General features: G+C 41.7%; 1 protein-coding gene across 1 annotated transcript in view; it reads right to left on the bottom strand.

Annotated features, from left to right (window-relative positions):
• Window positions 1–25933, bottom strand: part of Fancc (FA complementation group C) — a 160993-nt gene that overhangs the window by 85805 nt on the left and 49255 nt on the right. The window contains exons 2-5 of the mRNA XM_059262758.1: window positions 22983–23251; window positions 19831–20032; window positions 17115–17199; window positions 13451–13545 (exon numbers count right to left, since the gene is read on the bottom strand). Coding sequence (XP_059118741.1) covers window positions 13451–13545; window positions 17115–17199; window positions 19831–19995 — 345 coding nt within the window. The 5' untranslated portion in view covers window positions 19996–20032; window positions 22983–23251. The remainder of the gene's footprint in view (window positions 1–13450; window positions 13546–17114; window positions 17200–19830; window positions 20033–22982; window positions 23252–25933) is intronic.

Genomic DNA, 25933 nt, shown 5'->3' with positions numbered 1-25933 from the left:
AATCTATAGGACCTATCTTTACAGAAGATGGCACATGTAGTCAATCTATCAAAACCATCTTTATGGAAGATGTCACATGTACTTTAGAAAGAGTTTTGATGCAGTCACGTCTTAAGCTTTATTGTGTGCAGAGGATTGAGCTAATTATCACCAAGAAATTTTTCATCAAGTTGTGCTGTGCTTAAATATGCCTAAAATAAACTACCTGGTGTCAGACTCTCAAAGTTTGAACCAACACTGGCTACTGAGTCATGTTGAACTGAACTGCCTTCTTACCTCATGCAGATTGTTACTCTGTTGGCCTTGGTGGTTGCAGAAAACCACCACACCAATCTACAAAACATGAATGCACATCAAGATAATACTACCAACTCTCTAAAAGAAAATATTACTGTCAGATCCTTCCTGGGTAACAGTCACAACAGCTTGCCACTGGTAAATAGCAGCACATATGCCTAGCCATAAAATAAGGCCCACAAGCAAAAAGAACAAGCCAGAAATGGCATCAAAGACCTTGAACATGTATTATTGAGTACATAAGGACAATTAAGACTATCACCACAAAAAACACAGATGAGAAAGAACCAGAACTCCAGGAGATACAGTATCTAAAACCAAAAAATACTCTGAAGCAGATTAAAGTCCTGAAGAAATGTTAATGGGGAATTCCAGGGAGGACAGAAATGCTGCACTATCTATCTGCAGCCCCAGTTACAGGGTGCATACATTGACAGAAGTACCAAGCTACACATTTTAAAATGGTGCATATCACATGTAACTTTTTCAATGTTAATTTTTAGATATTATAATCACAAGAATAAATTGCTATAATTCTTTGTAATAAAAAAATCAACAATTGAGAAAAATTTAAACTTAAAAGAAAAACAGGATATTCTCCTCTGAAAGTCTTTTCATCATCAGGTGTACTCCATCTTGGATAGATGTGTGCATCTAAGTGATACTGTCATTCTGTGGAATCCGTTTTTCACCTATCATTTTAGAATTATAGAATCACAAATTCACAACAGCCTAACAAATACTCTAGCTTGAAGTTTAACTTTGAGGCCATGTATTTTTCAAGCAGCTGTAGAGTCCCATCTTGGCCTAATCCAATCTGCCACTCACAGGCTATCAAACTACTCCTCTCAATTTAAGTTCTCCCATTGCAAAGCTGGTTTTGTTACCTATGCCACAGCCAGCAGCTACCAACAGGATTGCTATCCCTTAGAAATTCAACTATGGTTTAAAAAAAAAAAACAAAAAGAACTTGCTGCCTTGGCAGTTTGGATGTGAAGGACTAGGTGTTATTTATATTTGCATTGCTGGAAGACAGATTCCCAGAACCTCATGTCTCAAAACAAACTCCGTACAATCAAATAGTTCCCCACCTGACTTCTTCATAGCCTGCTCTACTGTATTTCTATGAATTTGACTACTTTAGATACTATGGTGATTTGAATGAGAATGTCCCTTGCTGTGGCATAATCCTCTTGTACACTCTTGTAAAGATTTGCCACTAAAACTGGTTTAATAAAACGATGATTGGCCAATAGCCAGGCAGGAAGTATAGAGAGGGTGACCAAACTAAGGATGATGGGAAGGAGAAGGGCAGAGTCAGAAGTACCAGTCAGACACAGAGGGCGCAGGATATGAACATGCCATGCTAATAAAGGTATAGCAGAGCATAAATAAGGAATATGGATTAATTTAATTGTAAAAGTTAGCTAAGTAACAAGCCTGAACTATTGGCCAAGCAATTATAGATAATATTGAGTCTCTGTGTGGTAATTTGGAAGCAGATGCCAGGATGGGGAGCAGGTGGTCAGGACAGGAAACATCCCTTTACAGTCCCCCACTGTCTCGGGCATTTGAATAATTAGTCCCCAGTTGGTGGTGCTATTTGGGGAGGCTTAGGAGGTGTGATTTTGCAGGCATGGAGAATTTAAAGACTCCTCCATGCCCAGAGAATGCTCTCTGCTTCCTGCTAGCAATTTAAGATATGAACTCTCATCTTGCTGCTCTAGCTGTCATGCCTACCTACTGCCATTGTCCCCCACCCAATGGTGATGGATCTCTTACAACCCTGGAACCTTAAGCTCAAATAAACCCTTCCTTCTATAAGTTTCCTTGGTCATGGTGTTTTATCACAGCAATAAAAAAGTAACTAATACAGGCACCTTATGTAAACAGTCATATGAAATTTGTTACTGCTTTTAATATATACAAGTAAGGGTTGCAATGCATTAAAAAGCCAAACACACCTGTAGTTTTAGTTGATTTTGTAGATTAGTAGAATCATGAAAACCTTATGACAGCCACAATTAAATAAGTACTCCTTGCATCTACCACAGAGTAAAGGGCCACTTAAACCATAAAGCTTTTCAAATACCTTGGAACTGAGATTTATGAGTTTAAATCCGAATGGTTCTTTTGCCATGGTGCTTATTTATAAAATTCCAACATTGTCAGTATTAAACAGAACCAGATCTGGTAGGAACAACAGTCAAACTAAGACACAGCACAACAATCTCTGTTGGGACACACAAGCCAGTAAGTCACGAATTTACAATGCATTGTGGGAGTTGGGGGTGGGAGAGTTGTGTAGCAGCCTCCTCCAGAAAGATACGTGTAGTCTAGGAAGACACTGAACTTTGAAAGAAATATAGAGCCTGTACAGTCACATGCAGTACAAACACTCATACCCTTCGTCAATGTCTCCATACTAAGAAACACCTCCGACTGTTAATCCTGAAATTTACCAGAAAAACCAGTTCCACCATTTTGGCAAAATTAAAGCAAGCTTGTATTAAAATGTTAAATACTGACCAAGATGGAATTTGGTCAAGACCATCACCTGGAAACATTCCAGGTGAGTGGCTCCAAGATACATGTGGTCACGCTTATATGAACAAAACCCATAGGCCACGAGAACTTTCCCATGAGACTTTGCTGTTATTTTCCAAGAACTACAATTCCCAGAATCCCAGGATGTTACTTGGTCCTTGGGCATGTGGGGCTTATGGGTTAATTTAGGATCTAACACCAACAGAGACTTTAGTATTTCAACCTACTTTTCAGGGTATTCATGAATGTACCAAGGAACTTGAACTGGGCAATTCAGACAAAATTCAGTGAACCTATTCTTAGTGAAATATATCTGTAATATGTAAAGATAAAAATTCCCTTCGCTTTGAACTGATAACACAGTAGGGGAAGTGGGGGATAAGAGGAGGACTGGGGGCAAAAACGAGTCAATATTCTGTGAACTAAGCCAAATCAGTTAAAGTTCTATTTACATGGAAGTCAACACATTCATAAAACAAACTGAAAACATACAACAGGCTACCATGAGCGCATTACTACAGCCTAAACATCCCATTCTTAATAGGCAGTGACTGTGATATGGCCTATTTGAGCAGCAACAACATATCAAAACAAATAAACAACAACAAAAAAATCCAATACAATTTGGAGCTACAGAAACAGAATTCCATTCAAATGAAATGAAAATTAAGCAAACTACTGGCTTTAACCCACTTTTAATATATGACTGTGGTATTGTATTCCCCCAAATACTGTGCATGCTAATAAACTTATCTGGGGTCAGAGACAGAGTAGCCACAATATTAAACATGAAGGATAGGCAGTGGTAGCACACATCTTTAATCCTAGCATTCCAGAGGCAGAAATCCATGTGTTCAAGGATACAGACAGGCATGGTGACTCATCACGCCTTTAATCCCAGAAAGCAAGCCTTTAATCCCAGGAAGTAGTGGTAGAAAGCAGAACGGTATATAAGGCGTAAGGACCAGAAACTAGCAGCATTTGGCTGGTTAAGCTTTCAGGCTTTCGAGCAGCACAGTTTAGCTGAGAGCCATTCGGATATGAGGACACAGAGGCATCCAGTCTGAGGAAACAAGACCAGCTGAGGAACTGGCCAGGTGAGGTTAGCTGTGGCTTGTTCTGTCTCTCTGATCTTCCAATGTTCACCCCAATACTTGGCTCCAGGTTTGATTTTATTAATAAAAACTTTTAAGATTTCTGCTACATATGATAGTTTATTTAATCTTAGATCTGAACTTTGGAATTCAACAAGTCACACCAAATACTATGTATAAGACATTATGTGATACTATTACATCAGAATAGTAGACCAAAGAGAATCATATTAGGTGTGGAAGGATGGAATATGGGCAAAGGGACATGAATCATAAAAGATCAAGTCTATTTTTGTTTCTCTTTCTAACTTTCTCCTTTGCTGGCTCTTTCAAGGGCAGCCTCTAATCTTCCATCCATCACATCTAAAAAAGAAAACCACCAATTTTAAATGTGTTCAGGTCCAACGTCCAAAAGCATTAGAGAAGCAACAGGTTTATTTGGGTTATCATCCTTGTCAGAGTTGATCAGGAAGTCAGAGCAGGAACTCAAAGGCAGGAACTGGAAAAGAGGCCACGAAGGAACTCTATTTACTGGTTTACTTGGGTGTAGTAATATATTGTGTACCCTAATAAAATTTGCCTGAAGATCAGAGAACAGAACAAGCCACTAGATTAAATATAGATGCCAGGCAGTGGTGACACACACCTTTAATCCTAGCACTCGGGAGGCAGAGATCCGTCTAGATCTCTGTGAGTTCAAAGCCACCCTGTATTACACGAGATTGACTCAGTCTAGGAGAGAAACAGCCAGGCAGCGGTGGCACACACCTTTAATCCCAGTATTTGGGAATCACATGCCTTTAATTCTAGCACTTGAGATCTCATGCCTTTGTATGGTGGTATTTTACTTGTACTGAAATGTAATTTTAATTGTATGTTAATAAATAAAGTTGCCCAGGAGTCAGAGCTATACGAGCCATAGCAAGAGCGTGGCGGTGGTGGAGCACGCCTTTAATCCCAGCACTTGGTAGACAGAGCTAGGTAGATCTCTGTGTGTTCAAGGATACAGCCAACATTGGAGACACACGCCTTTAATCTCAATCCCAACCATAGAAGACCTGGAAGTCTGTACATACAGGCAGTGACGAGGCAGTCACATGTTTGGGTTTACAACCAATGAGAAGGCAGAACAGAAAGACTATAAAGACAAACACACAGGAAGTAGCTCCTTTTCAGAGAGCTCTCTTGGCTGAAGAGGATCGCTGAAGCAGGAAGGGTGAGGCTCTTAGCTCTGACCTCTTGGCTTTCTTCTCTGAATTGGCTCTGTGTTTCTTATTTAATAAAACTGTTGGTTACATCTACATTTGGCGCCCAACGTGACAAGAATCGATTAAAAACGGCTTAACTTGGCTTGGCGGCAGGTCCGGTTTCCCGCCTGGGCGACCGGTTGGTTACATCTACACCTTTGCTTGGGAAGCACACAGGCCTTTAATCCCAGCACTAAGAAGGAAGTGATATGGCTGGGCAGAGAAAGGTATATAAGACATGAGGAGACAGGAACTAAGGTCCTTTTGGCTAAGGCCTTTTCAGGCTGAGGAGTCCTAGAGGTAAGAGATGGCTATGGCTTGGTCTCTCTGATCTTTCAGCATTTACCCCAATATCTAGCTCCAGGTTTTTTATTAAAAGACCTTTTTAACATTCATGTTACACTCGGGTTTTTTGTCTTTTTGTTTTTTCCCTATTACAACCCAAGATCCCCTGTGGGTACTGTCTACAGTAGGCTTGTGCCCTCCCACATCCATCATTAATCAGGAAAATGCCCTACTGGTCTGCCTACAAGCCAATCTGATGGAAGCATTTCATCAATGAGGTTCTCTCTTGTCCCTCAGGTGACCTGAGCTTGTGTCAAGCTGACAGGATCCAACAAGAACAAAAATGGAAACACTTTCTGTGTCCTTCTGTAAGACAGATAGTTGGTATTTTCTCACCATGGAGATTTCTTCATTGACTTGTATCAAAGTCATGGTCAGTTCCCTGGCCTACACTGTTTCCTCAAAGTGGCTATCCAATGAGCCAAGAAAGAAAAGCAGCCCTTAGGTCTTAAGGATAAAATAATGCAGAGGGTTTTGACCTAAGAAGCAGATCACAAGGTAGGACCCTTCTTAAAGCATCTCCCAGGGGCAGGGACATGCTCAGTGGGTAAAAGTACACTGCACATGCCTGAGGACCTAAGTTCAACCCCTGGGACCTACATGGTGAAAGGAGAGAATGTACCTCTACATGTTGTCCTCTGAACTCCACAAATGTGTCATGGCATGCCATCCCCACATAAAATAATAAGAAAATAATTTTTAAATGTCTTCCAGTTTGAGAACTTTATTAATATGCTGGAAGGGACAGAGAATTTCATTCCAGCACTAGCTGTAATGTGGCTCCCAAGATTCCAGTTTGATGGTGTTGGATTCTATACCTAGAGAAAAGGGAGCTCTCTCTCCAGCTGTAGCCCTTTCAGGGGGCATGCACCACTCGAACACCTGTTCAGTGTAAGGACTCCATTTTTTCTACAATCCTAAAGTCTGGTGTTTCTAGTTTCCCCTGGTCACTGCTTATCTACCTTGGAAGTCAGCACTCCCCCATGCTGCCATACCACATAACACACCTACTGTGTTTGTTCAGTCTGCAGAAAACACAAACACATGATGAAAGCCTCTGTTATCTTCTGTCATTGATTTTAGAAGTTTTTTTTTAATAATAAATCTTTTTCTTAAAAAATTATTTATTTATGGTGTATACAGTGTTCTGTCTGCATGTATGCCTCCAGGCCAGAAGAGGGCACCAAATCTCATTACACATGGTTGTGAGCCACCATGTGGTTGCTGGGAATTGAACTTAGGACCTCTGAAAGAGCAGCCAGTCCTCTTAACTGCTGAGCCATCTCTCCAGCCCTAATTTTAGAAGTCTTAATCACACTTGTAATGCTCCAGAACACAGAATGACCCAAGATTTTATTACTACAACTAAACAACTGTATGATGTGGCTGACATAATTTTCATATGATATTGAATGAGATGTATTTATTAATTTGGTGTGTATGGTTTGCTTGCCTATAGATTTGTAAACCATGTACATGCAATGCCCAAAGAGGCTAGCAAAAAACATTGGATCCCCTGCAACTAAAGTTATAAATAGTTGTGAGTGAGCTACCATGTGGGTGCTGGGAACCAAATTTGGGTCTTCTGGAAGAGTGGTCAGTGCTCTTAAATGCTCAGTTGTCTGTCTCTCCAGGCCCAAGTTACGTACCTTTAATGTGTTCTGTGTAATTCTATAAACCTTTATGAATAAGTGGTCACCTCTGGAACTGGGGAGATAAGTGAGTTGGCCCAATGCTTCCTGTGCAAACATGAGAACTGAGTTTCACCAGAATCCACCTAATGAAGCTATGCAAGGTGCAGTACATTCTGGGGATATGGACATGGACAGACTCCTAAGCAGGCAGCAAACTAGGTGCCAGGCCACTGACACTGCCTCAGCAAACAAGATGGGCAGTCCCTAAGGGACTGACCTCTGACCTCCACACACCAGTACACATGCATGTGTACCTACAGGAACATGCACATACACAGTCACAAAAAAACAAACCCATCACCTCTAGGAAAAAATAAAATAGATTCAATGTATTACTGATTTAAAAACCAACAAGTAGCTTCCTTCTCTCATGTTGTGTTGTACCCAGAGTCCCCAAAAACAAACAAGAGACTGAATCCGATGCAAAAGCAAAGAGTCTTTGTATTGTTACGAGTTAACCCAGGACTCTCCATCTGTCTGATGAAGCAGCAAAGCAGGAGAGACCCTGAGTAGCAATGGGACAGGGTTTTTAAAGCAAGGGGGGGGGATGTTGGGGGGGGTCTACAGACTACATAGGAACAGACTCAGGATAGGTTTATGCGAGTGGCAATCATGTTAGTAACTTTTGATTGGCTAGGGTTAGTTGGGGGTTACAGTTATTTTTGGGGCAAGCCTGGACAAGTCCCAGGCTTTGTGCTTAAGCTGCCATGGAGGCTAGCTAGCCTAGCATGTACTGATTGTGGGGGCTGACTCAGTGGCCCACGCTTTCACATTGACTCATGCACATAGCTCTAAGTTGGTGAGGGGTCCTAGACAGTAAACAATTGACTGAACCTTGAGTGGTCAGAGTACGTGCAGAAAAGGAGCTACTGCAATGACTATGTCTTTTGTTGATGGCCCTCCCAGAAATTGCTTGCTCAAGTCTCAGGAAACTGAAATTGAGGCCTGATCTCTGAGAGAAGACTGAGCAGCCTGTTATAGCAACTGCTTAGTCCTTTCAGTTGCATTTATGAGACCATGTAGGTTCTGACAGGTACATTTTTAGATTGCTGAGACTACAGCCATTAATATTATTCCTATAATCTTTTTAATCTATTCACATTTGTTCATCAGAACAGGCTTGCCTTGTATAAAAGGAGGGAAGGGTTGTCCAGTCTCTTACACTCTCAGCACTACCTAAAAACAGAGTGAAGCACCTCCAAGACCTTCTCACTCCCACCAAGCAGCTCTGAGACCCAATAAACCATCTCTTCTCTCCTTCATTCAGTATTAGGTTTCTTGAAAGAATGACTAATATTTATCACATCTCATGACTTTCCATCATCTCACAATCTATAGGAACCTGGCTGTTTCCACCTCTTACAAACCTGGTCTCACAAAGGTTTTTTCCTCCTATAGGCAGATGCAGGTAGGGCCTTCCATCCGTCTGCTCAAAGCTCTTCAGCTGCCTAGCACAACTATGGTGCCTGCAGCTGTAGTGATATTATGTGTATGCTCTAACAAATAAGACTTGCCTGAAGATCAGAAGGCAAAGACAGCCACTGGTTAACCACAGAGACCAAGCAGTGGTGACACACACCTTTAATCCCAACACTTGGGAGGAGGAAGCAGGAAGATTAGGAGTTCAAGGCCACCCAGGGCTACATGAGATTGATCCAGTCTAAAAGAGAAACAAAGCCAGGCAGTAATGGCACACACCTTTGATCCCAGCACTTGGAATCTCTCACCTTTAATCCCAGCACTAGGGAGGTTGAGACAGGAAGTGATATGGCTGGGCAGAGAAAAGGAATATAAGGCAAGGGGAGAAAGTAGCTCAGTTAAGGAGTTGGTGAGGTGAGAGGTGGCTGTGGTCTATTCCTTTGTCTCTCTGATCTTTCAGCATTTACCTCGATATCTGGCTCCAGGTTTTTCTTAAGACCAATTAGGATTCGTGCTACATGCAGCCACCTCCAGCCTACTCAGCATGGCAATACAGCACCATGGTCAAGCGCCAGACATTCAGCTCCATTAAATTTAATAAAAATTTTAAAGTGTTACTTGATTGTTACAAAAGTTTTTTAAATAATTTGGATATATCAACTTATTTTTTCCTATCATAAATTTTATGAAATATAAACAAAGATTGATAATTTCCAACTAAAATTTGTGTCTGAATTATAACAAACTATGTAAATATAAGTGTTCAAGATACATTATGAAAAAATATTGGGAAATAATCCCAATAATTCTATAGTAACTCTGTGTTGAAATAGTGTCTTTTTGTTTGTTTGTTTTTTGTTTTTTGTTTTTTTGAAACAGGGTTTCTCTGTGTAGTTTTGGTACATGTCCTAGATCTTGCTTTGTACACCAGGCTAGCCTCAAACTCACAGAGATCCACCTGGCTGTGCCTCCTGGGTGCTGGAATTAAAGGCATGTGCCACCACCACCTGGTGAAATGGTGGCATTTTTAATCTATTGGGGTCAATAACACCCTTCAAGCTAATTTCATCTATTTCTCACATAGTTCTTCAGCAGCTCCTGTAAATGCTAACGTTTCACAGGCAGTACACGTGACTCTCACTTTGCAGTACAGCACACAGCACCAGAAGGAAGGGCTCCACCCCCACCCTTCTTCAGTACTGTAGCTTTTCTCCCAGGCTCTGACTCTGCAACTGAGGTCCTTTCAGCTGTCTCTTTAATACCTAAGACCTACAGGCCTCCTCTGTTCTTAGGGTGGTCTCACCTCAATCATTTCCACTGAAGTACTCCTAATCACCACTCACTCTCAACCAGCTTGCCCTCCTGTGATCAGCATGTTCAACTACCCTCCATGTGCCTCAACAATCCCAAACACACCTTCTGCATACTCACTGTATTTGATGAAATCTAATATACCTGCCCATCATCTCAATTTTGGTCAGGTCTTAATTTCTTTAATCATAAGTGCTACCTTCCCTTTTCTACATCAACTTTCTCCCACTAACTCCCACCATGTGATTTCAGTTGGAATACTCTAGTGTTCCCTACTGCCTTTAATAAATAAAAAAGTCCTGTAATTACCCAACAGCTGGTGTTTACCTGTCTTTCTGCTGCAGAGATGGCTCAGCGGTTAAGAGCACTGGCTGCACTTCCAGGGGTCCTGAGTTCAATTCCAAGCAACTACATGATTGCTCACAACCATCTGTGGTGAGATCTGGTGCCCTCTTCTGGCCTGCAGGCATACACGCAGGCAAAACACTATATACATAATAAATAAATAAACCTTAAAAAAACAAAAACTGACAGATGTATACCTGTCTTTCCATCTTCATGGTCAGCACACACTCCAGGAAAAACAAGCTGCAGGCACCTGCAGGCATCAGCAGTTTCCTGGATGTCTGCTTTCTCCCACCATGCTTTGCACATTCTCTTTATATTGTCATGCCTGGCCACTCCCTGTACTTATAGCTATCCTCATAACACATCTAGTTCGCTACCTTCCATAGGAAATGTCTCTAGCCCTCCAAGTCTAAATAAGTACCCCGTCTGGGCCAACATCATACCGACGACAGTACTCTATTGACAACCCATGTCTCTGGACCCCAACAGAAGAAATTAAGTGTTTTAATTTTACCTTCCTGCATTAGTGTTAATTTAAGTGTCTCTCAGTACTCACCCAGGCATTAAACAATGAAAAGACCACAAAAGAAAATAGGAGGCTAGGAAATTTTAAATGGGCTAATAAAGTCATATGCTAAATGTACAAAGTTAATCCAGTCATCCTAGAAATACTTTATTAGATGGGTTACTTTAGGACTTAATGAACTAGCCAATACAAACTTGCATACTATGCTGGGCAGTAGTGGCACACACCTCTAATCCCAGCATTTGGTAGACAGAGACAGGTGGATCTCTGAGTTCAAGGCCAGCCTGGTCTACAGAGTAAGTGCCAGGACAGCCAAGGCTACACAGAAACCCTATTTCAAAAAACAAACCAAAGGGGAAAAAAAAAAATTGCACATTAAGTAACTGTTCTTAAAATAACAAACCATAAAATGTAACAATTAAAAATTAAGACTATGCATTATTCTATTAAAGACTAGGTAATTATTCTCTTTCTATAGCTTTTCCCCTCTAACTCCATTTATCAGTTCCTTTCTTCAGCCTCTTACATGAATTTTGCCCCAAACTAAATTCTGTATTCATTTCTTCCCTTTGTCCAAACCTTTTAACTCCTTGTGTACCTTCTCTTCCAATCCAACAAAAAAATACAATACTGTATTTATCATCTGTTACTAATTTTGTCTAAAATAAGGGACACATAAAAGGGAATTAAGGTGATGGTATTACCAACAATCCACGGACAAAACCCTATGTGCCAATCTGCCTGGGCAAGTTCATAGCCATAAATGACCAATGGGAAGCACATTCACAGTGAGTCTGATGGCATTGCATCAGCAGGTCCACAGGCTGTGGCACCTGGTGGGGGAAACAGAAAGGAGCCAAAGTAGCTGGCCAGATCAGGTTCTCCAACTTGTGCCTGACATTCCAGAGGAAACAGACATAGGGAAAACTAGGAAGCCATCATCTCTCTGCATAGCTGCCATAATTAATGACTTTGAAAGCATGAGCAGCAGTGGCCTAGGATTTAAACTAGGCTGGCAAGGAGAATAGCGCTTCCAGCAATAGCTGGAAGAAAACCCAGTATATTATTTCAATCATTACAAATTATTTTTTGCTGTGGGATGTATGGCAAATGTGTTGCTGATTAATCAATAAAACACTGATTGGCCGTTGGCTAGGCAGGAAGTATAGGCGGGGCAAGGAGGAGAATAAAGCTGGGAAGTGGAAGGCTGAGTCAGAGAGACACTGCCAGCCGCCACGATGAGAAACAGCTTGTGAAGATGCCGGTAAGCCACGAGCCATGTGGCAAGGTATAGATTAATGGAAATGGATTAATTTAAGCTATAAGAACAGTTAGCAAGAAGCCTGCCACGGCCATACAGTTTGAAAGCAACATAAGTCTCTGTGTTTACTTGGTCGGGTCTGAGAGGCTGTGGGACTGGCAGGTGAAAGAGATTTACCCTGACTGTGGGCCAGGCAGGAAAACTCAAGCTACAATTTTTCAAAGCCATAAAGTGGTGTCAGCAGAGGGAGGTTCAGTAGGAGCAGTACTGGGGGAAATCATAATCAAGGAAGCTGAAATCTCCTAAATAAGTAACACTCGGCAAACACCTAACAGTGAAAGGCAATACTATATAGCAGAAGTTCTCAACCTCAACACTGTAGAGCAGCATTTCCCAACCTCAACACTGTAGAGCAGTGGTTCCCAAGGTCAACACTGTAGAGCAGTGGTTCCCAACCTCAACACTGTAGAGCAGTGGTTCCCAACCTCAACAGTGCAGAGCAGCATTTCTCAACCTCAACAGTGCAGAGCAGCATTTCTCAACCTCAACAGTGCAGAGCAGCATTTCTCAACCTCAACAGTGCAGAGCAGCATTTCTCAACCTCAACACTGTAGAGCAGCATTTCTCAACCTCAACACTGTAGAGCAGTGGTTCCCAACCTCAACACTGTAGAGCAGTGGTTCCCAACCTCAACACTGTAGAGCAGTGGTTCCCAACCTCAACACTGTAGAGCAGTGGTTCCCAACCTCAACACTGTAGAGCAGTGGTTCCCAACCTCAACACTGTAGAGCAGTGGTTCCCAACCTCAACACTGTAGAGCAGTGGTTCCCAACCTCAACACTGTAGAGCAGTAGTTCCTAACCTCAACAGTGTAGAGCAGTGGTTCCCAACCTCAACACTGTAGAGCAGTGGTTCCCAACCTCAACACCATAAAGCAGTGGTTCCCAACCTCAACACCTAAAGCAGTGGTTCCTAACCTCAACACTATAGAGCAGCATTTCTCAGCCTCAACACTGTAGAGCATTGGTTCCCAACCTCAACACTGTAGAGTAATAGTTCTCAACCTTCCTAATGCAGCAGCCCTTTAATACAATCCCTCATGCTGTGGTGACCCCTAACCACAAAATTATTTCATTGCTACTTTATAACTAACTTTGCTACTGTTATGAATCATAATGTAGATAACTGATATTCGGGGTACCTGGTATGCAACCCCCAAAGGGGTGGCAACCCATAAATTGAGAACTGCCGCCTTAAAACAACACAGATTTGAGCCAATAAAGTGGAAAGTAGCAAGGTGTAGGGGGCTTTAAATAATGAACTTAAGTCAAAACAAGGCAGATGAAGCTTTACTCTCTTACCCGGATCCAGGAGTTAAGTTCTGATTCTCCAGAGGTTCGTGGTTCTTTTTTCATCAGACAACATAAGCACCATATTAGAATTTTTTGGCTTTCATCTGCAGAAAATAAAACTAAAATGAGTAGATTTTATCAAATAGGAAAAAACCTTAAGAACATGCTTAGGAAAACCTCAAAGCACCAAGCTCGGCATTGGCTTTTCTTCTTGTGGGTTCAGCTTACTGTCCAGCTCTTGTGTGGTCAACTTTCTGAAACAGCAGCAGTTTTTAAAGCCAAATAAGAACGATGGAAAGAGCTGAAAGTGCTGGGCTCTTCAAGATGTTTCTAATTTCACATTTCAAATATCAGTAATTTCAATCTTTTTAAAGCAAAATAACTACTATCTGTTTCTGTTTCTGATGGCCAAATCTGTTCCAGGTAGAGACTTACAGAACAACTAGCAAACAAAAATTAAAGCTGTAAATGGAAGCCGTTAGCATACAAGCTATACACAGCAATGCAGACCCTGTAAAGGAGAAGAGGGAGGTAGACATACTCAACCCCTACAGCATTCTCAAAGACACACAGAGTTCACCTTTCAGTCTCCTGCAGCTAACAGTGCTTCCAACGGCTTTGCTATCAAAAGCACAAGGACAGGACAAACTACAGAAAATCTCCTCTATATTCACTGAGAGCACCCATCCCTTCATAATTTTTAGGCCTATTTTTCCTCCAGTGACAATCCCTAAACTTATGCTTTCTCAGTAACTAATAACTCTAAATAAACACACTAGGATCATTCTGAGAAACATTAATTTTTCCCTATAAGCTTAAATAAAGCACCAGGAGGTATAGTCTTACCTGACACACATTAATTTCTAGACTCGTAACTTTCAAAGAATTTTTCAGGCTGAACTGATACCTCTGAGTGAAATGTGACTGTTGTACTTGACCTTGTATACATACTAATTCACAAGTAACAGACATTCCAATAATATGCTTTACTATGGAGTAAAGGAGGATGCAATTTCAAAAAAGGAAGGGGGAAAATGGTAGTTTATGGAGCTTAAACTCCAAAGAATGAAAAGAGGGGTGGCACCCCCAGGGTGTAGAGTAATTCTACACACCTGAGTTCAAGTGTATATTTTTCTCTCATAAGTAAGAAAAAAAGATCTAGAGACATCTTCCCAATCTTTGCTCAGAAGTGATGCACTGAGATATACCACTGGCTAATGAGCACATAATTCACTTTGCTTAAATGGTTCACAGACATAAATAAGCCACTGCTGGTTACATAAAGACCACCAGTACTCCATACAGGGAATGGCATCCAGGAGCTTCCTCCCCAGAGGCCCCAAGGATGGGACTGGGCATTCCATAGGAAACTGCCTAGGATCCATCAGGACTCACCAGCAGATCTTGGCACAAATTTGAATTCTAAATATGAGTGAAAGGAAAATGAAATGTGCCAACATACATATGCTGCCTAATAGTTCACTTTCTGTATCTTGAATTGAAAATCCAAATGAAGGCTACACTCTGTACCCTTTAATACTCAATTTAAAGGCACAAGGCAGCAATTTTCTGAGATGATAAAGATTACTTTAAGCTGCTAGGCTGTGGTTATTGTTACAGGAATAGATGTTCACAGTGAGGATGGGAGGCTCTAATTCTTAGCCTGAATCTGCAGGCATTGAGAATGAAAGCCTCAGGCTACAGGAGAGACAGTGTGTGCAGAGAGCAGTGTCACTGAGGAAGGGGCACTCGCCCTTCATCTCCAGGTCCTTCCTCTTCCTTCTTGCCCTTGCTTCTCAACCTGACCAGATGACTCTTCCATCAAGCAGATATATATATACTTTGCCTACAGCTTTGGGTTCTGATTTTTGTTAGGTTGCTTGGGGTCTATTATTCTTTGGTTATCTTGATGGTGGTGGTGTATGCAACAAGGTCTTACCATGTAGCCCAGGCTGCCTGCCTCAGCCCCCCAAGTATACTTTTACTGTTTTTCATAGGAAATTTTGATATTTTTAAGACAGAAAACTACTCTCTCCAGAAAGTGTTCAACTAGTTGAACAATGGTGAAGTGAAAACTGAGATCTTATGGGTAGTTCAAAAGGTAACACAGGTGCTGATACAGCAAGGACAGGGATGTGATGAGATGAGTGACTTTTAACTGCAATTCACTCAACAGTTTCTTCTCCATTCTTTCTTGGTCACAGCACACCAGGAGCTAGGAAACGTGTGGTGATATTTTGTTGTACTCTAATAAAATTTGCCTCAAGATCAGAGGACAGAGCCAGCCACTAGATTAAACATAGAGGCCAGGCAGTGGTGGCACACACCTTTAATCCTGGTACTCCAGAGGCAGAGATCCACCTGGATCTCTGTGAGTTCAAAGCCACCCTGGACTACATGAGATTGACTCGGTCTAGGAGAGAAACAGAGCCAGGCAGTGGTGGCACACACCTTTATTACCAGTACTGCCTTTGCTTGGGAAGCACACATGCCTTTAATCCCAGCACTAAGAAGGTTGAGACAGGAAGTGATATGGCTGGGCAGAGAAAGGAATATTAAGGCGGGAGAAGACAGGAACTCAGTCTCCTTCGCTGAGGACTCAGAGGCATTCAGTCTGAGGATTCATGGAGACAGGTTCTTCTCTTTTCGGCTGAGGAGTTGGCAAGGTGAGAAGTCTTCTAGCTTGTTTCTTCTGATCTTTCAGCATTTACCCCAATATCTGGCTCCAGGTTTTTAATTATAAGACCATTTAGAATTTGTACAACATCTGGTGCCCAATGTGGGGCATGAACTCACAATCCTGGGATTACCATTTAGGATTCATGCAACAAAACCAGTTTGAGCTGTAAATATATAAAATATCGTGGTGACTCTGAACTGCATATACAAATAAAGCCTTTCATGGAATGTACTTAAGTGTGCACATGTGTACTTGTCTATGCAAATCTGTGCATATCTGTGCATTATACTTGAATAGATATACACATGCACACAAGTGTAGTTCTAGTCAAAGATACTCAGAAACTGAACTGGACACAGTATATAAATTCAGAAGGGCACACATAGCTATGAAAGGTAAATACAGCACTAGCTCACTAGTTTTCCATTTTAAATCAACAACTTGACTGAGAGGGAAGAAGAAGACAAATAAAAGGAAGGAGCAGGGACCCAAAGGTGGGGATGGAATTAGTAAGACTATCCCTAAAGTATCCCCAAATTCTCTCAACATTGGGTAAAACCACATCACTCTTAAATAATGGCAAAGCCATAGCAGGACTCTAACTCTGAACAACGTTCTCACAACATGGGCAACAATACATGAGTTAAAATGAATCTGTGAAACAATTAACTAGGTGTCATTAGCATCAAGTTTAATTGTGGAGAATTTAAAATGAGGTGATGAAAGTGACCACAGACAAACACTAGTGCTTAAATCATAAAGTGTTTCCTTTCTCTACTGTAAGAATCCCTGCTTTCCTACAAGTCCACATGCATGAGCTTGTATGCACATGCATGTTTGTTTGCCTGTAATACCCAGAAGCACAGGAAGATGCATACACCTGGTGAACTGCCCCACGGAAACATGAAAAAGGTTACAATTTACATCCCTGTGCTCTGTTAGATGGACAGAGAGTAAAACTGTCATCAGGTATTTGTGTGTTGAGACTCTTACCATATGCTAAGATGAGAGGATTCCAACAAGTTTTTGCCAACAGTTGACCAATTGTGGGGAACCTTTCCAGGATTGCGTTAGAATCCTGTAAAAACAACAACCACATGCTTTGATAGTTAAAAAGTACTATGCAACTCAACTGAGCAACATAATCCTCAAAAGAGTCTGAGTACTCCTGTACATCCTATTTTAGAAAGTATACAGAAAGAGATTAGGGAAAAGCTCTACATAAGAAAGTCAAAGTTTAACTTGTACTTAATCCTTAAAAACTCAATATGACACAATTAGGTCATTTCAATTTTGTTCAGAAAATTTATTGTATTTTACTCAAATTTAATAATCAGAAAGACTATTTCTTTGTTGGTGGTGGTGGTAGAGACAGGATCTCCTACAAAGCCCTAGCTGTCCTGGAACTCACATTTGGCCTCAAACTCTGCCTGCCTCTACCTCCCAAGTGTTGGGATTGCCCAACATAGGAAAGACTATTTCATTTAAACACAATATAATGAAGAAGAGCAGCACTGGTGATTAATAACCATGTAACCCCACCTCTTGAACTATAAATTTTATTTAGTATAAAAAAGACCCCTCAGCCGGGCGGTGGTGGCACACGCCTTTAATCCCAGCACTCGGGAGGCAGAGCCAGGCGGATCTCTGTGAGTTCGAGGCCAGCCTGGGCTACCAAGTGAGTTCCAGGAAAGGCGCAAAAGCTACACAGAGAAACCCTGTCTCAAAAAAAAACAAAAAAAAAGGACCCCTCACCCAGCTTTTCAAAGGTTTAACAGATTATGTAACTTGTAAAGGAAGGAAAGTGGCTGAGGCACTAACGCTCACGTCTTTGTGTGTTACAGCCATGACTGTTACATCATACTTCAACTGCAACAGTCCAACCTCTGAGATGATAAAACCATCCCCACTTTTCTATGTTCCATAATGTTCAAAAGCAAGACCATACAAGCTCATGTGCAGGGAAGCCAAAACACCCCACTGAAGGGGACTCTGTAGGTGTCCAGGCAGGAAGAGAACCTCAAAGAAATGAGAAGGAAAACTCACTTCAGATGCATTTCATCAACCTGGATCAGATTTGGGGAGTCTGATGCCAGGCCGTTCATGTCAGCATGTTTAAAACAGTGCAATTTGGGGAAAAGTTTCCAGGAAATAATCATTCCTGTTCCAGGTGCACAATAAAGCTTAAGGTGTGACTACTTAGAAACTCCTTTACAAAGTACATGTGACCACAAGGGTGGGTTCTACAGCTAAAGGGTCTAGAATCTAGTGGTCTCTGAATGTGATAGCATAGAGGTCAGCAGGCCATAAAGTACATGTGACATCACCCCTAAGGATAGGTTCTGTTAACTGAGAGCTAAGGAGGGAGAGTCTAGGAAAAACATTCTAGGGGATTTGGGTGAGCTCTGCCTCTATAGTAAAAGTTGGGTGAGGTCTGCAGCCACAGATAGCAAAAGGGTCAACAGCTCATTAACATTATCCACTTCTAGATCTCTAGGCAGGAAAATAGGTGTTTTATCTCCCCCACTGAGGAAAGGCTCCTGCATGTTTAACCTTCCTGGTTTCTCTAGTGATCTGTGGGCACAAGGACCTTTGTGTCCCTAAGAGCCCCGTGATGCAGCAGGAAGTTCCTCAACATGGTCTTTCTGAGTCCATGTTAAGATCAAGTTACATAAATCTTACTAAAGAAAAAAACAGCTTTAAAATTAGTACCACTTGTTCCACACAGCTAATCCTTCTAATTTCTAAGGACATGTGAACTCATTATCTACAGAATAATCCATAGAAATTTGTTTTGAAATTTCTCATTTACTTCTTTGATGAACAGAAAGTACTACATGAAAGTATAAGTATTAAATAACAATTATTTTCATTTTCAAATTTAAAAATAAAATATGAAATAAATTATGAAACATTAATATGTTTATAACAAGAAAACATGGCTCTCAGTTGGGAGGTGGTGGTGCATGCCTTTAAACCCAGCACTCAGGAGGCAGAGGCAGGTGGGTCTCTGTGAATTCAAGGCCAGCCTGGTCTACACAGGGAGTACCAGGACAGCCAAGGCTACATAGAGAAACCCTGTCTCAAAAAACAAGCAAACAAACAAAAATATCTAATACAGTAAACATAAGTAATTTATGTCAATAGGAAGATAAATAGAAATATAAACCAAAAATTATATAAGATACTCAAAAATTTATTTGAAAGGATCCCTTAAAAATATTTGTTAAAAGAGATCTTAATAGTAAGATAGCAATACTCGAAAGGATCTTACTATCTCTTAGGAGCACCTACTTGAAAGCAGACCTGAGGGAGAGCAAACAGCCTAATAACCCCTAGAAAGTTTGAAGACAAACATTTACTACCTACAGGAAGAATCCAAGCCCTGTAATCAAAAAACAATTTGCTTGATTTTAGGATACAGTTTTATGATAGAAGGCTTGCCTAACATGTAGAAGGCCCTAGGCTCAATCCCAAACACTGCAAGAATGAATAGATTAATAGTTAATATAAATAACTTTCTTGGCCAGGCAGTCTCAAACAGCTAAGAAGAAAGATAATGCCATTTTACACCAGAAGCTATGAAAACAGCTCTTGTCTGCAGCACCTGTCAATAATTTGTCTAAGTTCAGTTAAGTCAAATCACACAAGTCCCTAACTCTAAGTACCATTCTTGCTTAGGGAGTCCCTAATGTCACAGGATACTTACCATCTCTTTCAAGATTTCATATATCTGCTTCAGGAACTCCTGGAACTGGGACAGGTGTAGACAGGTGTCCTGCTGGGTTTCCTTAGAGGAGGCCTGTTCCCAAGCAGAAAGTTTCTGCAGCCAAAACTGATAGTCTGCAGCAAGGTCTGCAGAATCCTGAGCCATCTCTAGGCAGAGAACAGTGACATCCCTTCACAGCAGCCTGCCAAGCAGCACAGGAAATAGTAAGCATGCTTCAGGTCTTCAGGGAGGGAACAGATGGAACATTTAGGACAGGCTCTTCTATCAGCACATTCACAACCCACTGAGGGTAAAGGCAGATTATGAGAGACTAAACAGCCTGCTCAGGATGCTAGAGTCCTCTCTGAGTCATTTAAATGTGTCATGCAGCTGTAGCTCAGATTTTAACATCCGAACTTTTATCATGAGTGATGTCATTACTAAAACTCATTACACTTTCACAGTAACATACTAATTGTAGACAAAAAGCACAGCTGATAATAGTTTACATCTCCTTAAGATTGAGCTATTTTTAAATGTCTTAAGTGTGAAGTTCCTTTGTGCATTCTAGGGATGAGAAATCAGAAACATTCATGAGTGTTAACCAACAGTCTGTGCCTGAAAAATGCTTCTGATATCGTGATGCTTTACATGCATGTCTGGCTTCTCATTTAGGTGTAAATGAATTCGATGCATTACTAGCTAATGAATTTTCTTCCCAGTTCCTCTTCACCTCTCAGGGAAAAAAAAGGTAAAGTACTGTATTCTTCATGCATCACTTTAAGCAACCTGCTTAATTAAATACTGCTCTAGGGAGCCTGGAGCTGCTCAGTGGGTAGTGTGAGCTGTGCAGCCTCAGGACAAAGCTCCTGGCACATGTCTATATCTCCAGACAGATCCTCAGAGCTCACTGGCCCACTAACCTACCCAGTGGGTGGGCAGAGGTTCAGTGAAAGACCCTGTCTCAAAAAGTTAATGTTCATGTGTGCATGACCACTCCTACTCTCCACATGCACAAAAAAGGGGTGTGTTCACCCACACATATGTGCACATCCCCGCACATACACCACATGCACACAACTAAGTTAATAAAAGGTAAAAATAAAATTTTAAAAGCACTGCTTTACATGTAAAATTCATCCACAAGAAGTCATATTTTCATAAAACATAACACATATTTACTAGGTGTTGGACTCATTAAAGGACAAAAAATAAATCTCCTAAGCCTGAATTCCTGCCCCTGAAGTAAAGGTAAGAAAACACAACAGGAGTCTACAGGTATCCTGTACCTCCTCAAGGGAGAAGCTAGGCCAGTGGACAGCAAGGGCCCCTCCAATGCAGTGCCTAATGCCCCTGTGGAAAAGGGCAGTTCCTCTCACACCCCTGTGCTTCCCTGGGACAGGGTAGCATGCAGAGGTCTCACCTCAAGGAACTGCTCACAATAGTAAAGGCTGAGTTCAAATTCAGCATCAATGAGTAATATAAAATGCTTCTACTAGGTGCCAACCCTCAAAGAAAGACAGCTCTCCTCCTAAGCAGAACGACAAAAGAAACTGAAGGTGACAGCTGCATCACAGAGACGTGCATGGAGAGATGGCAGTTTCCAAGTGGCATGTACAGTTTTGAGGAATCGACCAAAGTGGAAACCAACAGAAAGCTTACTAATTACACAGGAGACACATGCACACTAGCCAAATGATACTCAGAAGCCAGAGGTCTGCATTATGGACCTGGTGTAAGCCCCTCAAGGTAGGAGTGGCCATGGCCAGCTACCAGACTACTCTAATGGCTGTTTCCAACCCCTCAAGATACAGGCAGCCCAGCTCTGCCCTACAGAGGAAGAAAAAAAAGCCCAAGATCAGGCCACACAATCCCACCAATACTTGAGCTTGCCTCAAGATCAGGCCACACAAATCCCACCAATCCCAGGCCATCCTGGAAAGCTCCCCAAGAAACCATATATAAAGCCTTCCTCCAGTTCTCTGCCACTTCTCAACCGAGCAGATGCAGCTGCCCTCTGTCTTTCCCAAAAAAATCCTTATGAGGTTTGTTGTGCAATGTGACCTTGTGGTATTTTTGGTTCTCATTGTCCTCATCAAAACCATCTACAAAACTCTATCTACAAAATAATGTGGAACTTCATGACTTCTTTCCATCTCCCTCATGGACTTCAGGTTTCATCCACTCCTCTACAATTCATTCTCTATAAATAAATTTTTAAAAAAAGACAACTTTTGTATGTATAAATCCCACCCGAGACACACTCACTTAACACTCCTTTTTCAGAGCTTCTTTGGAAAGAAATCCAATGCAGCTGAGGGGAAAAAAGAAAAGAACTAGCCAGCTCTCCAGGCACTGCATTCAGACCCCCTTTCTTCTGCTCCCTGACACACAGCCAGGTCAGGCCACACATGCTCTGGAATGAAACTAAGCCCTCCATGCTTCCTTATGGCTTGTTAGTGTTAGGTGCTCTTGAGTATTCATTCCTTCACTCAATTACAGATTTCATTCATTCATTCATTCACTCAGTTACAGGTTGTATTCATTCATTCACTGAGTTACAGATTCCTTTACTGGTATACCCATTCTCTGCCTTCCCAGAACCTAACATAGCTGACAAACACTCAACACATAGCAAATCAACAAACAATAATTCTCTGGTAGTTTTCAAAGTACAGTTCTAAGCTCCATGTCATAGCAAAAGTGCTTCTCCAAATAATTTAGTTTTTAAAATGTAAGACAAGAACTCCAAAAATGAAAATATTAAAGAATTTTTAGTTACCTGGGTGAAGTGAACATACACACACATGCTCCATGCTCTGGGCCATGTATGAACTGCTTCCTGCATGTGAAACGAGTCCTCAAAGTGACTCTTTGGAGATAAGTATTAACAGGGACACAAAGAGATTACATCACTACCCAAAGTTAGATCATGTAAAACCCCAGAGAAAGAGATTGCTAGGAAAGGGTAGAGACAAAACAGTGAGATCTCAACCCAGAATCAGCTCTAACGTCTGCATGTATGTATCAGGGTTCTCTAGAGGGACAGAACTTATAGAATGCGTGTGTGGTGTGTGTGCGTGTGTGGTGTGTGTGTGTGTGTGTGTTTGTGTGTGTGAAGGAGATTTATTACAGTGACTACAGTGACTTACAGACTGTGGTCCAACTAGTCCAACAATGGCTGTCTACCAATGGAAAGTTCAAGAATCCAGTAGTTGTTCAGTCCAAGAGGCTGGATGTCTCAGATGGTCTTCAGTATACACCAGAATCCCAAAACAGTGGGCTCTAATGCCAATGAAGGAATGGACTTGCCAGGGAGAGTGAAAGCAAGCCGGCAAGGAGAGCAAGCTTTCTTCTTCCACGTCCTTTACATAGGCTGCCAGCAGAAAGTGTGGTTCAGGTTAAAGCTGGCTCTTCCCACCTTAAAAAAATATAAATCAAAAGTTGGTCCTTTCATTTCAAATGATTTAATTAAGAAAAATCCCTCACAGGTGAATCCAGCAACCTGGGTTCTAGTTAATTCAAAATGTAGTCAAATTGACAACCAAGAATAGCCATCACACCTTAGATAAGACTGGAAAAGACAAAATAATCATTTTTATGTATATTTCATATGGCACTGGGAGTAGATCAGTTTACATATTTGAAAAGATAAATAAGACAAATTTTTACAGAAACAAGGAGCAAAAACACTTTTACTTTCAAAAAAATTAAAATGAACTTTTCTTTCAACATGGAAAGTTGCACAGGTTAGAGATGCCCCTCCAGAGAAACACCAGCCTCACAGTATAAAGAACACCGCACAGTCGTCAGCAGTATCAATCCATATCCCCCCCCCGACCCCCCCCCCCCCCCCCCCCCCCCCCGCCGCCTTCTCCATCCTGTGATGTCTCAGGGCTGCCATCAGTCAAGGGTGGGACTATGACTCATGCTAGGCACTTCAGACTCTGTTGGGAACCTCACCTTGAGTTAGGTGGATATAAATGCAGAAAAAAATCTGAAAGCTTTTTTTCTCTTCTCTTTTCCTCTCTTTTTTTCTTTTCTGTTCTCTTTTCTTCAATCTTTTCTTTTCGGGATAGAATCTCACTCTGCAGCCCACACAGGCCTCAGACTCAGGACAACCTCCTGCCTCAACCTTTTAAGTCCTGAGATTACAGGTGTAGGCCACCATGGCCAGTCAAGGCTCTTCTTGGAGCTATCCTACTTCACAACCCGAATGAAACAGAATCTTCCCTTTCACACCTAACATTTTAATATATTCTCTTTAGGAGAATTCTTACATAACCGCCTTCTTCTTTCAGAAGTCTCTAATTGTGATTTTTTTTTCTTCTTTGTAGTTTGAAAATACAGTTAGATATAGTTAGGTATTTATCCTGCCAACTGTTCTCTAGGTCTCTGGACATGACATTAATTTGAAAAATTCTGTCATCACTGTGTAAGTATTTCTTCTTTCTTCTTGTATCCCAAGCATGCAGCTCTTAGGTCTGCTAGTCTGCTGTTCACTATGCTGGTTCCCACCCTCGCTCTCTTTACTTTGCAGTTTGGGAGGTTCGTGCTGAGAACCTCAAGGTCAAGCCTAAGCTGCTTCTGTATAAAGCTGTGAGATGTTCTCTTGAGGGGCCTCGTGTCCTTTGTTCAGCTATGCTTTATCTACTGGTGAGACCATGGGTGCACCAGGTGAAAGGAATGGATGTAAACAGTCATTTGAATAAGGCGGGTAGCAAGATTTAAAAAAAAAAAAAAAAAAGATAAAAGATTTTTTAGAAAGGCAAGATTAAAAAATATTCACTTACTACTGTGGTCAAATACCTGATAGAAAGAACTTAAGGAAGAATGTATTTGGTTACGGTTCAGAGGGATACTGCCCCTCATGAAGAGGAGGACACGCAGCTAGGGCGACTACAGTGGCAGGGTCCCTGCAGCAAAGATGGCCAGCATGGCTGTTATCTCTCCTCGGACAGGAAACAGCATTTAGGCTGAAAGCAGAGTGACCAATAACCAACTCCCACTCCCACAGCCCTCTATCCACATTCCAAGCTCAGCGTACAAAGGGTTCTACAACCTACCAATGCAGTGACACCAAACGGCAAGTGTTCAAAACACTGTCGAGCTGTGAGGGACATTTCAACATTCAAACCATAATATTCTGCCCCTGCTCTCATGATGCAAAATATGTTCAGTCCACTTCAGACATCCACATCTTACAGTTCTGTGCTATTCAGAAACCCAATTTTCTGAGACTCAAAGTAAACTGTGAGCCACCAAGTTACATGCTCATATTACCTAATGGCAGAGGATAAGCATTCCTATTCCAAAGTGGAGGGAAGGGTGTAGTGTAGCAAGGAAGACTCAAATCAAGCACAGAGACCCACACTCTGGAGCTCCTCGGCTGGCATCTAGAGTGCACAGCAACAGCATATATTCTGAGTTAGGTAGTTCCACTGTCTATAGCACACATAGCTCCACAACATGTCTCCAGTTTTCATCCACAGTATTGTGGACACTTTGCTTTCAACTGAAACTTTCCCTCCAGGAGGGAGGGAATGTTTTATGACACTGAGAAGGTCACATATCTAGGAAAGCTGAAACTTGCAAGACTCTAGCAGGCCTTTCCCCAGCTTTAAAGAAGCAGTATCCAGCTGCTGAGGAAGAAAACTGGCCAGTACAGTTGTGGAGAGGCGTGTCTCCTATCTGCAGAGCTGCCTACAAGTCTGTGCAGAAAGCTCCAGGGATGCAGTCTCAGGAGACATCACCCATGTTCAGGTGGGCTCTTCAGTGATGATGATGCTTTAACTCATGTTCCAGTAAATGGTCCACACCCATACTCCTTTTAGTAAACCCAACAAAAACTCAATGGTTTACCAAGCTGGACTTTGGTCCAATCAGACTCTGGTCCATCGCAAGTCCCTTTCTGAGTAAGTGGACATATATGTTACATCTGTCCAGGAAGATCTCTCACACAACAGGCAGACATGCCACATTCATGGTATATCTAACACCTTGGGGTCTCCAGTGCAACTGAGGCTTCACTTCATAGCTCTACACATAGCCCACTCAGGAGCTCCACCAGGGAATCCAACCCTGCTACACACTGCCTAACTTC

The sequence above is a fragment of the Peromyscus eremicus genome, chromosome 5 (assembly GCF_949786415.1).
Source record: "Peromyscus eremicus chromosome 5, PerEre_H2_v1, whole genome shotgun sequence".
Classification (NCBI taxonomy): domain Eukaryota; kingdom Metazoa; phylum Chordata; class Mammalia; order Rodentia; family Cricetidae; genus Peromyscus; species Peromyscus eremicus.
This window is presented reverse-complemented; position numbering and strand designations above follow the sequence as displayed.